This window comes from Grus americana, chromosome 2 (genome assembly GCF_028858705.1).
Source record: "Grus americana isolate bGruAme1 chromosome 2, bGruAme1.mat, whole genome shotgun sequence".
Lineage (NCBI taxonomy): Eukaryota > Metazoa > Chordata > Aves > Gruiformes > Gruidae > Grus > Grus americana.
The window spans coordinates 114,229,041-114,244,247 of NC_072853.1; the positions used below are offsets into that span (position 1 = coordinate 114,229,041).

At 36.6% G+C, this 15,207-nt stretch overlaps 1 protein-coding gene across 7 annotated transcripts in view; it reads left to right on the forward strand.

Moving 5' to 3' along the window:
* GOLGA4 (golgin A4) overlaps positions 1–15,207 on the forward strand; it is a 97,196-nt gene that overhangs the window by 25,460 nt on the left and 56,529 nt on the right. For 4 of the 7 annotated variants that reach the window (XM_054815194.1, XM_054815195.1, XM_054815198.1 and 1 more), the window contains 8 exons: positions 682–996; positions 3,018–3,065; positions 3,490–3,546; positions 7,139–7,237; positions 7,748–7,886; positions 9,377–9,564; positions 10,579–10,662; positions 11,577–11,724. In XM_054815194.1, coding sequence (XP_054671169.1) covers positions 682–996; positions 3,018–3,065; positions 3,490–3,546; positions 7,139–7,237; positions 7,748–7,886; positions 9,377–9,564; positions 10,579–10,662; positions 11,577–11,724 — 1,078 coding nt within the window. Of the gene's footprint in view, positions 1–256; positions 313–681; positions 997–3,017; positions 3,066–3,489; positions 3,547–7,138; positions 7,238–7,747; positions 7,887–9,376; positions 9,565–10,578; positions 10,663–11,576; positions 11,725–15,207 lie in introns of all 7 variants that reach the window. The other 3 variants (XM_054815197.1, XM_054815199.1, XM_054815200.1) reach the window with 2 other exon arrangements.

Sequence of the window (15,207 nt, forward strand, 5' to 3'; positions counted from 1 at the left end):
TCCCAGCATTTGATTGTGAGGGCAACATGATGCAGTAATACTTTCAAATCACTTCTGTAGCCCCAGCAGTATGTGGTACCATAGCACAGAACCTTTCGTTTTAGAACAGCATAAGTACTTTAGCTGCATAAATCAATAATTGCATTTTATGTAAAAATCATAAAGCCATTTAAAATAAAAGGACTGTTTAAGACAGCATGCTAGAACTAGCTATTATACAAGGACTTCTACAATAAATTTGTTCTCTTAATCATAGGAGAATATCTTTGTGTCTTTGAGATAAATACAGTCTTCTGTTTAATACATCAAGAAGTGAGTCACTTTTTTTTTTTTTTTTTTTTTTTACATTTGGGTCAACAGTAAATGCAACTATTAGGTACATACTGTTCACTTTTTTTAAAGGGGTTACACAGAAATACCTTCTTTTAGAAGTTTAAATCGAAGCTGTAGTTTATTGGATTCAATTGCTATCTGAAATTGCCCACATTTGGTAGTTGCATGCTTGATTTCTCTGCACAAGGAGATTATTCTTCTAAGGGAGTGGTAGCTATTTGGTGTCATGCATGTGTTAGGCAACAGTTGTTCCTTTGCCCAGGTCAGCGCGCTCAGTTTCCTGGGCTTTAGTGTGTCTGTCTGCCTAAAAGCAGTGCAGAGGTAATTACTTCCTTTGAATTTTTGCAGCCAAACGACACTCAGTCTTTTGCCCAGAGGCTTCAGCTCCGAGTTCCCTCCATGGAGTCTTTGTTTCGAAGCCCGGTAAAAGAGTCCCTGTTCCGGTCTTCTTCTAAGGAGTCCCTGGTACGAACTTCTTCAAGAGACTCATTGAATCGACTGGACTTGGATGCATCTGGTCCCACCTTTGATCCACCTTCTGACATTGAAAGTGAAACAGAAGAGCCTGCGGGAAATATGGACAGCCTCAGCAAAGAGCAGTTGCTGCAGCGGCTGCGCAGAATGGAGCGCAGTTTGGGCAACTATAGGGGAAAATACTCAGAGGTAGGCAATGTTATTACTGACTTACTAGGGCGGAGAGGGGAAAAAGATGAGGCTAACAGATAACTGTAGTAGCAGATAATCTTTTTGTTTTCCTGTTTGGAGCAAACAGATCAATTTACAGCTAACATGGAAGTTAAGTTCTTGTTGTAAGTCTAATTATTTTTGGCCTAGATAGGCCAATATTTTTCTGGTAATAAAATACGGAAATCCTTCTCTTGTTTGTAAATAAATTCATGTTGTCAGCAATAGAGATTAATTAGTAGTTACTCATAATTAAGCCTATGATGGTTTCTACTGAAAGCCGATAGCAAGGGCTGGAGTTCAGTACAGAGGTGAGCATGGCTTGTACTTGCATCACAGCAAATTTGCTGTTCTTCTGAAACTTGTTCTTGAAGTACACACTGTATATTCCATGTACGTGTGATGGGCAAGCATTTCGTTTTCAATAAAGAAGTTCTGCTGCCCATAATTTCCAGGTATTCCCTGGAAGGAATTCACTGAAGGACTATTTCTTTTGCTATTTTAGTGAAAACCAATGATAGTGGAGTTTTGCTACTCATTTTTAAAATTGTTGGGAAAAGTAAAGCTTTCCAAGTGGTGTTATTGGATATTTTTTTTTAAGTATGAATGTGTTTTGCATTTAAAACTGGCCGTTTGCACTGTTTTTTACAGTTCTTTAGATATTTGCTGCCCTCAGATACAAAAATTACTATGCAGGCTTTAGGCTATTACTGTCAAAATCCCTGGAATCTAAAATATGTATATGGCAATTACAGTATTCAGCATATGCCTGAAAAAGTAGTTGTTTTCCATTAATTCAGGAATTGTCTCCCATTAATTTTTCCTTCTCTTCTGGCTAGTATACTAAGATATATTTTTTAAAAGTGTATGTAAATAGTGTTGCCAAAATGAGAATTCTTCAGTTTGTAGGTTTGTTTTGGGATTTTCTTGGTTTTTTTAGTGTAGTCTGGCCAGCATGTCTTAATTTTCTTTATCAAAAAGGCCTGGGTTTGGGGTTTTTTTCTGGTTTTGTGAGTTTCTTTAGATCACTTGGAAAAAATTGTTTTGCTGCAGCTTGGAAGAAAGTAGATTCAACATATAATGAGAAAGATAGATATAACATTATTTTTCTCGTTTAAAGTAGGATACAAAGTTAGCATCTCAAAAAATTTGGTAAGGGAAACCATCCGTACTAGTTCTAGTTTTAAGTGCAAAATAAGTATGACTCTGAAATGAAAAGTAATTTTGAATTCTGAAAAATCTTAATTTATTTTAAACAAGAATTTTGACTACCTTTTGACTCAGAGATTTCTGGGTTTTGGTGTTTTGGATTTGTTTTCCTTTAATTTTTCAGATAATTTGTAAACGGAATATTCTGGTTCCAAGTGCCATTATGCTACTTCAGCTTTGGACAGCTTAGGCAATTGTGATCAAATTGTTAATTAAACTAAATTGTGCAGATATTCATTAAGTTCTTTTCTCAGCTTACAATGAGAAATATTGTCCTCTTCCAGTCTTTCTTTGCTGGGTATATGCAAAGCACATGGGATGAGAGCATTCAGTATTACACAGACTTTTTTGCTACACTTGTAAGTGTGGGGGTTTTTTTAATGCATACTCATTGTAAATTTAATTTTAGTTAAGTTGTCGGGGTTGTGTACCCTTACAAATGTACATCCCTGTGGGATAGCTGTTTGGGATGTAACTTTCTGATACAGGTGTGTTTTTGACTGCCTGTATTGAAGCATGGTTGTTGTTAGAGGTCTTTTTAGTGGAGGGAAAACTGCATGAATGCTGAGTAACCTCATTGTTTTGTCATACAGGCTTTATTTTTTTAACACATTGCAGATGTTTTATAAATGGAAAAAGGAAACATTGAGGAAAATTTAGGTATGTTTCTGTAAGAAGAGCTTTCTCAAGTGAAGAGTTTGAAAATGCAGATAGTGATACAACTCAGCAAATTATTTTCCTAGCTATAAGCAGATGCACTATCATCATTATATCCGATTTGTGTATTTTAGCTGGTGTCAGCTTATCAAGTTATCCAGCGGGAGAAGAAGAAGCTACAGGTAAGCATTACTTTTTATCTTCTCTTACCTGAATGCTTTTCTGAATCATAACATGTAGTACAAATAAAGATGTAATTTTCAGTGCATTGTGTGTTTGTTTATACACTATGTTGTGCATATATATGCATGTGTGTGTATAACAAGAGACTCTCTTAGCTGGGATTTCTAAGGAAGCCAAGATAATATTGTTTTGTCAAAATAACTGAAGCTATTGTATTGTATTTTATTGCATCAGCTGAATTCAGGTGGTAGATTGCCAGGCCACAGTTGGCAGTTTGTGCTAATACTTCCAAATCAAGTTTGATTTGAAAGAGAAATACAAATCATTAATTCTTCTGCTGAAATACAATTCTATGAATGTATTTATACTTTATATATAAAGTTACATTTATTACACCTGATGTTTATTCTTCCTTTTTTTAAGGGCATTCTGAGTCAAAGTCAGGATAAAGCACTTCGCAGAATTGGAGAACTGAGAGAGGTAATTTCTTTTATTGATTATTTGCTTTATACCACACATACGTGAGATCTTTCTCTGCCTAACTTTTGATTTTTTGGTTCACTTTACAAAATATATTCTGTTGCACAGCAGGGTTTTTTACCACTTCTTTTCATTGGCTTGTTTCCCTTTCAGCAACTTATTGTCATACTCTAAGACAGAGCAGTTCATTGTACTGCCTGAACTGCTTTTCTGTTTGTTGTGAAATAGGTAGAAATGTGTATGGTTCTTAGAGTATTGTTGGGCCCAGCAGTAGATGTCCCTGTGCAATTTGTTGCTCTTCTGGTATTGAGAAATACTAATGTTAGGTAAATACAATAGGCACTCTTTAATAAAGATTTTAATGACTCATCTTGATCTCAATTATAATATTTACTTTTTTAATGGATTTTGCAGTATAAGTTGATTTCAATCATAAAATCAGGCAGGTTGTGTTATGATTATTGTCTCCTTAGGATATAGTGAAATTAAAAGGAGAAGCTCTAATGTATTTGGTAATGATAATAAACACATTGGACATAATTAAAAGACATGTACAAATTATCCGGCAGAGCAAATTAAAAGGGCAAATTCACAAAAGCCACATTGTCAAACCCTGGTGAAGCAGAACGTGAAGCCTTTTTACTGCCCCAGGAGCCAGGGCGGCATCAGGTTCGGAGACGGGTGTGCAAGGGCCTCTTTGTCCATGCTGTCACCTTGCTTGGGAGCCAGGTACCAGCTCACTCAAAGTCACGGGCTTTCTCTGTGGCTGCACTCCTATTTTTGGCATGTGCCGTGCAGAGCAGCAGCCCTGGTGTGGAGGCTGGAAGAGCCATCGGACCATGGCGAGGTCCCACCTTAGCCTGAAAGCAAATTGGCTCCAGGCAGTTGGGCATCTTGCCCTCAGACAGGGGGGGCCTAGGTTGGTCCCTTCAGGGCGAGGGATGGCAACTGAGCGTCAGACGTGCAGGTACCCAAGGCTCATGCTCATCCGCGAGAGACTGTCCCTGTGTGACCAGTCAGGCAGCTAGTCACTTCAAAGGAGGTCACTGGCAAATTGCGGGGCGCTCTTCTTCAGCGATGCAGGGTGTAATCCAGGTAAGCAGGCTGTGAATTGTGTGTGCCACGTGGGTAGCGTTTTGGTTCAGATCCATGCTGCTTCTGCCCCAGTAGCTGAGAACAGCAGGTTAGTACTAGGTGTGCTGTGCTCATCCAAGCCGGAGCCTGCACCTGGGCTGTCACCCTGTCCTAAGCTAAACTGTCAGCCCATAGGAGGGGAAAACCCGCAGCGTTGCTGACGGAAGTGGCTTGCCAAAGTTGTTTTTTTGTTTCCAGTTCACTACAAGGTCAAATGAAAGAAGCTTATTTTGTGTTAAGTCTATATCAGCATGGCTCCAGTAGGTTTAGTTTTCCAGCTCATTGGTACTTGGTAAAGTTTGGAAGGCATAGATATACCAGAGTTAAGGCTTTTGATTATGAAAAGGGTTGGACGTGTGTGTACTTTTTCTTCCCACTTCTTCTGTCATAGTCTTTCTGATTCATATATATGTATGTTTCATATATATATTTCTGATCTGTGTGTGTGTATATAAATTTGTATATATATTTGGCATAAAATTTAATTTTATTCTTATAAATCTTGTAGATTTAAGGATTTCTTGAAATCTAACACTGATATTCTTTTTTATTAATTGTAAAACCTCAGAAAGTAGGTTTTTGGTCTTTTGGAAGCCCAAGTGTTATAGCATTAGATAAAACGGATTTAAAAATTACAAATAAAATGGTATGTTTCCATTGTGGAAGCTAAAATGGTACAAAATAGATTCACAGAATGGTAGGGGTTGGAAGGGACCTGTAGAGGTCATCTAGTCCAACCCCCTGATCATTCATTGGTGTAATAATATGTTATCAGAAATTAATTTAAAAAATACTTTTCTTCATCATACAGTCCATTTTCCCCATAAATATGTTGAATCAGTCAAGTTTCTTCTGAGGGCCATGCAAGAATAAACTAAGTCTCTTTTGAGACCAAGTTGACAGTGTGAAATAGCCCCCTGCCTTTTGCTTACCTTTTTTCCTGTTAAGAGTAATTCCTCAACAGCAGTCTTCAAGCAGTCTTCAGTGTTATCCTTCTCAGACAAAGATCAGAAGAGACTTTGCGATCTGAGGAGGACTATTTCTGTGTTGGTTTCAGTAAATCTCTTTGGCACTTGTTCTTGCACTGAGCTGCTTTGCTTTGCTTGGAAGGAACTGCTTCTGAAGCTCAGAAGCACAAGGCAGAAGTGTGATCAGTAGCTGTTGAGAACCTGAGGTAATGCAGCGTTAACAAGTGGATGTAGTTACATGGGACGAGAGAGGAATAGTTTTCCCAGTAATGCCTTCCAGCACAGTCCTGCGTGTGCATGGCTGGGCAGGCTCAGCTCACACAGCTGTGGTTCTCAAAGCTGGTATCAGGCTCAGCTATGGCAGCCAGGATTCACTGTTGGAGGTAAGGGATAAGCAGCAAGAGAGTATAAAAGCAAGATTCAGAGTTGGAGGAAAGCAACGCAGGAAGCATCCTTTGCCCTGTGTTTTGTCTCTTTGCTTTTTCATCCTTTCTTTCTCTTTCTATCGTCCTCTATCTTTGCCTGGCTATCAGAACACATGTTTATGAGTGGCACTCGCTATTATACAAGCGATATTTGTAGAATAATGGTCACAGAAGCATTAGTTTACTGGGGTAAGTCACTGGGAAGTTATATATGCATGAAGTACATATATTAATAAAAAAATTAAAATACAAGTTTGGGAAATTATGTACAGTGCATGCATGAAATGTGTATAGTTCTGATTCTCTCAATAAGCAGATGTGAATTAATTTAACTATAAATACATTTATTTTCTATTAGAACAATAATTATTTAATGATATTAAAATATTTAAACTTTAAAAGCATAGGAAGTAAATAAACTTCCCTAAGGCAGTATTTTACAAGATTATGTAGATCCTAATGATGCATTTAAGCAACATCTACAAGTTTCTAAAGGTGTTCAGCCAAATGAATGCAAGTAAGTAGGAAGTAAGGCCACATATTTAAGTTCTTTGGCATTCTCTGGCTTTCTTATTTGAAAAGCGTTTGAGGAATAAAAAAAGCCAACTTTCTGCTCTTATAAATGGCATTTGTCATATTAGAATGCTAACATATTGAATGAGCATAAGAGAAATTTACATTTCTACTGTTTATGTTGACTTAATCTGGTGGCTAAAAGAAGAATCTTGTTTACCAAAGTGCAGTCTTTAACTTCCAGGGGAAATGTGTGCATGGAAAATGGCTTTCAGGAGCACGCCTGAAGTGATGCCTACACAAATTTATTTTTAGGAAGAGAGAATCCTTGGTAATTTTGCATAAAATCTAGACTCTTACTGGTTTAATGCTGATACTGTAATAAGATGTTGCATGGAACATTGTATAGTAAAAGAAATATCCACTTTATGGTTGTATTCTGGGGTCACAACTGCAAAGAGGTATTTTTAATATTCTATCATAATGTTTTGATAAGACTTTTAAATTCACATGTCAGTTTTCATTTGAGACATGTTTTTTTATGATTCTCAGGAGCTCCAGATGGATCAACAAGCTAAGAAACATCTCCAAGAGGAATTTGATGCTTCCTTAGAAGAAAAGGATCAACTTATTAGTGTCCTGCAAACTCAAGTAAGAGACCTTACCCAACAGATGTTCTTTAAAACTGCTCTTCCTACTTTTTAAAAAAAAAAAAAAATGTATTTCCTGTAATGCATGTCCATGTTTTATTATAATTGCTGCAGTGTTGTAAAGCTTCTTGAGAACTTACGGTTATCTAGAAATTAAGTGCATCTTTGTGGTAGAGGATACCTTTGTAAAATCTCACTTGTTAAATATGATTGTTTGATCTGCACTTAAATACCTTTGTAATCAAGAACATAACATTAGCAGATGTCTGAACTAAAATTGATTTGGCAAAGTTTGTGTTTTGCTTAATTGGTCTTTGTTTCTTCACTCATAATGGTACTATTTTTGTTAATTGGAAACATAATTCTAATTTTAAAAATACTAAAAAAATTCAGACAGATTTTTGCTTTTTCTGCTTGCTGATACCAATTTTTAACTCTCCCAGTTTTGAATATGAAAACATGATCTACTTAGAATCCTTGGTTTTATTAACAAAAAGAACATTTTGTTTAGGTATCATTGCTGAAACAGAGGCTACAGAATGGTCAGATAAGCACTGAATTGCCTGATCCAAATATCCAATCTGAACCACAAGCTCAAAGTCCAACGGAAGGAATCAGTACAGAAAATACTGTGGAACCAGGAAGCAATGGTAGGTATTGTGGCTTTTTCAAGAGATCCTGAATTTTGGGGAATGAGCCTCCTGCTATTTATGATGGAGTAACAATACTTAGGGCTGAACATGTCATGGTAAGGATATATTTTCTAGGAGACAATTGTTTTGAAAACAGTGTGGCAGCTAGAGGACAGGATAACCCTTCTAAGCTACTAAATTTTCATAAGAATTCAAATCTGATACATCTTGCCTTTGTCAATGATGATAGTATTGTAATTATTGCTTTTGCCAGTACGGTTTGTTACTGTCCCCACTTACTATGATTAAGAGATTCTGCCCCCCATAAGCAAGGACCTGTCCCTGGAGTTTAGAGAGGAGACCAGTTGCCAGTCTATCTCTTTCTTTTTTTTCTTCTTCTTTTTTCTTTTGTCTTTCTTTTTTTTCTTTCTTTTTTTTCTTCTGTTTTTTTCTTTCTTTCTTTCTCAGGAAAAAGTAAAAGCAAAGATCAATTTTAATATTTAGACTATTGAATAATCTAAGTGTTTCTCACATCAGGAGGTTATTTGAGTTATGGGACTCCCAGTATTGTGTATATTTGGTTACTGAGCAAGGGACATTATAATGCTGATATGTAGTGTATATAATGACAGTGTAATTCCTTGGTATCCTTCATAAAGGATAGGCTTCTGACAGAGGTGAACATGCATCTTGAAATGATCTTTGTTCAGCATCTGCCATGATTTTTGTATGTTAGGATGATATGAAGGGTTGGTTAGATCAGAGATTTTCTTATCCAGCATCATGTCTTTTGTAGTGCTTAGTAAGTATCCAGTCCCTGAGAATCAGGGTTCAAGATGTTTCCTGTGCTGGAGTCTGCTTTGGGACTATAGTGTGTAAGACTTATGGTTGCGAACCGAACATCTGAATTTCTCTGATCCTATTTTCATGCCAAGTGCTCTTACAGCCTCCAGAGCAACGGAGCATAACACACAGTGAAATATTAGGCAATGTGCTAGCTATACAGAGGGGAGTACAGCTTGGAAAGACGCTAAACGTGGCCTTTATCCTGACGACTGTAGTATTGCCAACCTGCATATATTAGAATTAACGTCATCCTCAGGCCTGGGAAAGCAGGAATCTGTGTGCTTGGCACTTGAGAAATGCGATTTGCTTTGCTTTGTGGTTTTTTTTTTTCCTGCTTGTGAATATTCTGTTAGTAGCAGCAGGCAGGTTTGTAAATCATGATGACTTTTTAATTGCGTAGAAAACCTTGTTGAATAATAATATGGTTTTGAAGCTTGTATAGTAACTGGGGTTTTGTAAATTAATTTGGGGTAAAAGACTGCATTTACTATTCTGTGTATGTGTAGTATGTTTCTGGCAGATGCAGTAGTCACTAGGAAGTTTTGCAGACTTTGCACAGCTTTCTTTAGAGACCTGTGAGTTGCCCACAACGTGAATGATGAATGCAGATCTACATTTTGGAAACAGTGTGCATATGATGTTGTTGGTATGTTGTCTTGTAGAGGGTAATGAAGATTCTGTTAAAACACTGGAAACTCTTAATCAGAGGGTGAAGCGCCAGGAGAATTTGCTGCAACGTTGTAAGGAGATGATTCGGTCACATAAGGAGCGCTGCGCCCAATTAACCAATGAGAAAGAGGCACTTCAAGAACAATTAGAAGAGAGGCTTCAGGAACTGGAGAAAATGAAGGTATAGAAAATGCTCTTAACTTTATGGGTAGCTACTAAAACACAGTAAGAACTCCAGTATTTCTAAGATTTACTAATAGGGCAGACCATTAAACAAACTGTCCCTGTACTTTTATTTATTTATTTATTTTGAGTTAAAGGTGCAAAACCCACCTGGAATGAACACATTGAGCAATTACTCAAAAAGCTTTAAAGAATAACCATCAAAATGGTATCAGAAATAAAGTAGCTGTGGGAAGTTGGGGTGAGGAAAAGACTGTCTTAGCACAGAAGCCAGGAAGTGAGAAAAGTGGAGCAGAGCTAAACTGTTAAGACATAGTGGAAGAGGCATCAGTTACGTAAATGAACAGAAAGCACAGAAAGGCAGGACAGTAGAGAGCACAATATAGTGAAGATAACATAAGTGCAGTCCCAAAGCCAAATCAGTATTTTGTTCAATTTTCCTTTTAATGCCATTAATGCCAAGTGTGGAATAAAAGTAAGGTGGCTGATGGTAATGGAAACATGAAAATGTGGTAAGTATGTGTACTCAACTTTAGTTCTGGAGATCAGATTCTGTTCTCTGTGTTGGTCTCAGTTTGAAAGAGCTCTGAAAGACTTGAGTATTTTAAGGACCTTTTCCAGAACAAGGCCAGTAATGAGCAATTATGTTTCATTGCTGAGATCCTCTTATAAACCGATATGCAGGTAATAGAGCAGGTGCCTTAGACACCTTTTTACTTGCCCATTTTGCTGTAGCAGCTCTGACATCCATGTGAGAACTATGGAGGCTGTAACAAAGCCTTCAGATATCTGAATTAATATGGAAGCCATGAGGCAGCCTAGCACTGGGAGATTTAAAAGTAATTTAAAGCTGCCTACTTTAATTTCCCTGGATTCTGTTCTGTGCTCTTCCTCCAAGGCATAGTTCAGGGTAAGAGCCAAACTGAAGCTGTTTGTCAGAAGAAGGTATTTTCTTACAGATGGCAGTGCTTTAAACTGTGGTTGGGGTCTTTTTTTTTTTTTTTTTTTTTAGGACCTTCACATGGCTGAGAAGACTAAACTGATTACACAGCTGCGTGATGCAAAGAATTTGATTGAGCAGCTAGAACAAGACAAGGTAAACAAAAAACTTTTCTTTAAACTTTTGTGTAATTTTTGAAGAAGATTCTTTAGAACTCAAAATATCTGGCTTCTTGGTATTAGAAGCTGTTCTTAGTTGTCTGACGTGGTTTAGTTTATATTTTAATGAGCAAATCATTTAAGGTACCTGAAAATTTTATTGTATAGATACTTTAAGGTATTTGTCTGTTAGGTTATACTTAATACTGCAAGATGATGTTATCTAGGATGGAGCAAGCATGCTGAATACACTCCTCAATGCCAGCTTTAAAAACAAACAAAAAAAACCCCCATCAAAAAAACCCCAAATCAACCAACCAAAAAACCCACCCCAAAACAAAAAAACCAACCAAACCAAACACTAATGAAGATGAGATACAATGTAAATGAATTAAAAAATGATCAATGAAGGAAAAGTAACTGTAATTCCTTAGGAATATGAAGACTTTCTCAGTTTTTTATTCCTTAAAGTTGTTTTTTTATCACAGTCTTGGTACTTGGAGTAACTTCTGGTGGTGTAATAAGCAACATCATTAACATTCATTATATGTGCATGTTATCTAAGGAGAAGCACACACACTACAATGCTTTTAGTTTTGATTTGTTTACAGAGTGCATATTTCAAAGAAAAGTATCTCTACCAGAAGGAGACATTTTTCTGATGGTCCTTAGTTGCTGGAGGAGTTCTTTTCACCACTAGATAAATTTTGGCTACTCTTCAAAATAATCCCTATTCTTACCTCCTTTTTGTTAGCATTTTCTGTTTTCTGACATAGAAAAATACCATGATCTCTGGTCTTGTAGTAATAGACTAAAGTTTATTCCTGACAAGGATGCATCCTGGCTTGAAATTGTTTTAGCTATGTGTTTTATTTATTTGCTAGCTTTTTATCACAAGGACCTTTTCCATAGGGCATGGTAATTGCAGAGACAAAGCGACAAATGCATGAGACTTTGGAAATGAAGGAGGAGGAGATTGCCCAACTGCGTGCTCGGATCAAACAAGTAACTACAAAAGGCGAGGAATTAAAAGAACAGAAAGAAAAATCTGAAAGAGCTGGTAAGAAATTCTGGAGATGACTAGCTTTCATATTTAAACATGAGAAAGCTTCAGCGTGGTGGTCTTGCACTCTTTCATCAGTTGTTGTTTGGAATGGATATTAAGAGATGCTCTCTTTCCTGATGTTCTACATGTCACCCCTGCTAGTGCCATTACTAACTTCATTCTGGTCAGCAGAGCTTAGGGACATTTTTGACTGATTTGTGTCTGTTACCAATTCAACTGGAGTTAGGAAGGAAACTGCTGAAGGCAGCTGTACTTTCCTGTTTGCAGGAGAATGATAGAGTTTTTCGGTGGTATAACTTCAGGAGGAAAACTTGTAACTATCTATAAACTATCAATATAATGCCATCAGTATTTTACATAGAAAACATAACAGTGAGTGTGTAAGAGTTTGGGAAGAAGTAGAAACAAGAGGATGTATTACAACCATAATAAGCATTTTCTTTCAATAATCAAGGTGGAAGCATTTCTGATTTCCTTTTAGTGAAACAGCAGTGAGGATTCCATTCACTTCAGGCTTGGAACCTAGCAGTTATGTAACTATTACAAACTCGGTAGTTTGCTTTTCATGGAAATTAGGTAACATTAATTGCGTGTGCTTGCAGTTCTTTTGTTTGAAACTAAGTTAAAAGGTCAATCCCACCCCACCCTTGTTTTTTAAACAGTGAAATTGTTTTGCACTATATCTATCAAAATTCTTTTAGAATAATTTAGTTTGCTCTCACAGGCATCTAAAGGAGTTCATGCTTTTGGCAGAAGCTCAAATGTGGTTAGTTTGCATAAAGCATTATGCATATTTTCTTTCTCTAAAAAGATATGAGAAGTTCAAACAATACAGTTCATAGCCGTTTATTTTAAATCTATGTAGATTTAGTTCAGAACTTTCAATTTTAAACATTAGTTTGGGTAGATCATTCTTCTGTAATACAGAAAAGCAGCTTGAACATCCATCTTGTGAAAGTAGGAAACGTTTTGATTAGGTGCCTACCCCTTCAGGTTGCATGTGTTTCTTTAGCTCTAGAAATTCATATTTCAGAAGTCAGTCCTGTTAAAGTTGGATTTTGTTCAGTTCTTGGAGACTAGGAAGCTTTTCTTCATGATGAAAAAAAACCAAACTGAAGAATATTTTGATACTTCTGTAGATACAAAGTTATTGTCATAGTTGTTTGAAACACAGCATTTTCTTTTCTTAAAGCAGTAGAAACCTCTTAATTATGAACTAATATCTACACGCTCTGGTTAATACAGTAGTTTCCTCAGGTTTGTGTAGCCAGAAGCTGAAAATGGGTTAGATATGATGCTCTGGATACCTGGAAGACAAGTAATTTAACTTATGAATAATGTGTTGAGTACACTGCACTCCTCTAGGGAGAGATTCATGTGTTAAAAATGCTCTCTTTTAAATAAAATTTTAAAGTACTTCTGGTAACTTTTATGGTGCATAAGCATCCACTTTACTTTTGAGTACATTTATTTTTGTACTCTGTTAAGCATGCTTATATAAATGTTGGAAACCTTGGAAAATTAATTAATACTGCTTCTGAGAGAGGCAAAATTGTAAGATGACCTTTGTTAGGTTTTCTTATTACTTCCTTGGCTCTATGCATTTCAAAAATGTTGTGACGTACAATGGAAGTGTAGTTCAATACAGTTGAACTAAATTGTTCAGACATTTGAGAAAACCACCATCAGTGTTGGGAGAGCCTGAAATTACTTCTAGGTCACAACCTTTGAGTTGTACTAGTTTTAAGAATTTGGCGGTTTCATGTTTTGAGGTCAACATGTTTAAAGTTCTGTTTCTTGGATTGTTAATGTGGGATTACTTTAAATTCTAGACTTCTCTTTTTCTATATCTTGATTTAGTGAAGCATTAACTTCATGGAATATTGTATTTGTAGAAATACTAATTTCATTTATGTTATGGCAAAATGATAAGCATAATGCACTTGGAATTTACTTTCATAGTGCTACATTATAGGCTAAAAAGTGGTATATTTTTCCACTTAATGTTTTTAACTTGGCTAGAGTTACGTGTCTGGCTTTTTTCTTTTAATTCAGTGACTTTAGTGAAATGCTGTAGTGTTTGATTTGATGTGAATGCATTTTTGTGTACTGAAATAGTGAAAAGATATGTATGCTTATTTTGTGCGTGTTGTATAAACTGTAACTTGGTCTCCCCAGTTGAAGTTCATTTTTTTTTGTAGTTAGAGGTACATTATGTTGAAATCTCACAGAGCATCTTGTTTTTGTGCATCCACACATGCCAATAAGTGAATCATGGTGCCTTTCCCAAGCCTTGTATGAACAGGACTGGGGTAAGGGCTCTTTTTTCTTACATCACACATTGGGTGCTTAAACTGGGCTCTAAAATGCAAATTCTGTGCTTCTCAGGCACTTTTACTTGAAGGAATTGCAACTGTGTTTTGGATTATTTTTTAATGCTTTGCAATGTACAAAGATTATTTACATTTTACTTCAACAAAACTATTTATAGTATTTGTAAATTTACTGGTAAACTGAAGTTTGTTTCTCCTGAGACTACTTGGCATAAGTCCTTTCTGACTTCTCAGGATGCAGATTATTGACTTATATTCTCTACAGTAAACAAACAAAAAAGTCTTTAGAAAGCAAATCCATTCTGCTTTACTTTGCCATTCTTTGTAGGTGACATTTCTTGCAAACTTAATTAATGTTTGCTTTGCACCTTTCTACAGAGAAACAAGAAGCTTGGACTGTGCATTTAAAATCGTGCCTAGATGCACAAATCAGTTATAGGAAATTAATTCAACCTTTGTTTCTCAGACTTTTGACAAGATGCCTGCTCTCAGCCCTTAATAAGAAAACGTGTAAAGCCCTCCTTTGCCATCCCGTTCAGTGCTTTCTTCGCAATTTTCAGCAGTAGATGGCACTATAGTTGAAGATAACATGTCTGCAGCGCCGGGAGAGTAAGCAAGAAGTCTTTCCAGTACGGACTGGCAAAAGGAACTGAGACTGGTACTTTGGATTAGTGTATGTAAAGCAGTCAACTCTTTAGCACTGGATTAGTATATGTAAAGCAGTCAACTCTTTAGCACGTGTTTTATAAAAGCCAGTTTTTCAACCTTGTACTTCTTAAACTCTGCTCAGGCTCTTTTTGTGTAATTTATATACTGCACAGGAAGGTTTCTGATTTGTCTGGCTCGATCACGTGAATGGGATTTTGCAGGACTCGCCTGAGACCCCATTGGTGTGCTTGCTACTGTTTCTGATTTGCCGCTGTGTCTTTGTGAGACTTCATTTCACCAGTACCTGAGTTAGAAGATTTTCCCTCAATAGTAGCTCTGCTGGTTGGGGAAGAACACGGGCAGTGCCTTTACTCTTTGCATTCAGAATAGGTATATTTGGATAAAAACACAGACTGTTATACCAGGCTTTTATCCACAGTAGAATTAAAATCTCCCATAGATTAAAAATAATAATTTAGACCGTGTTCTGTCTACT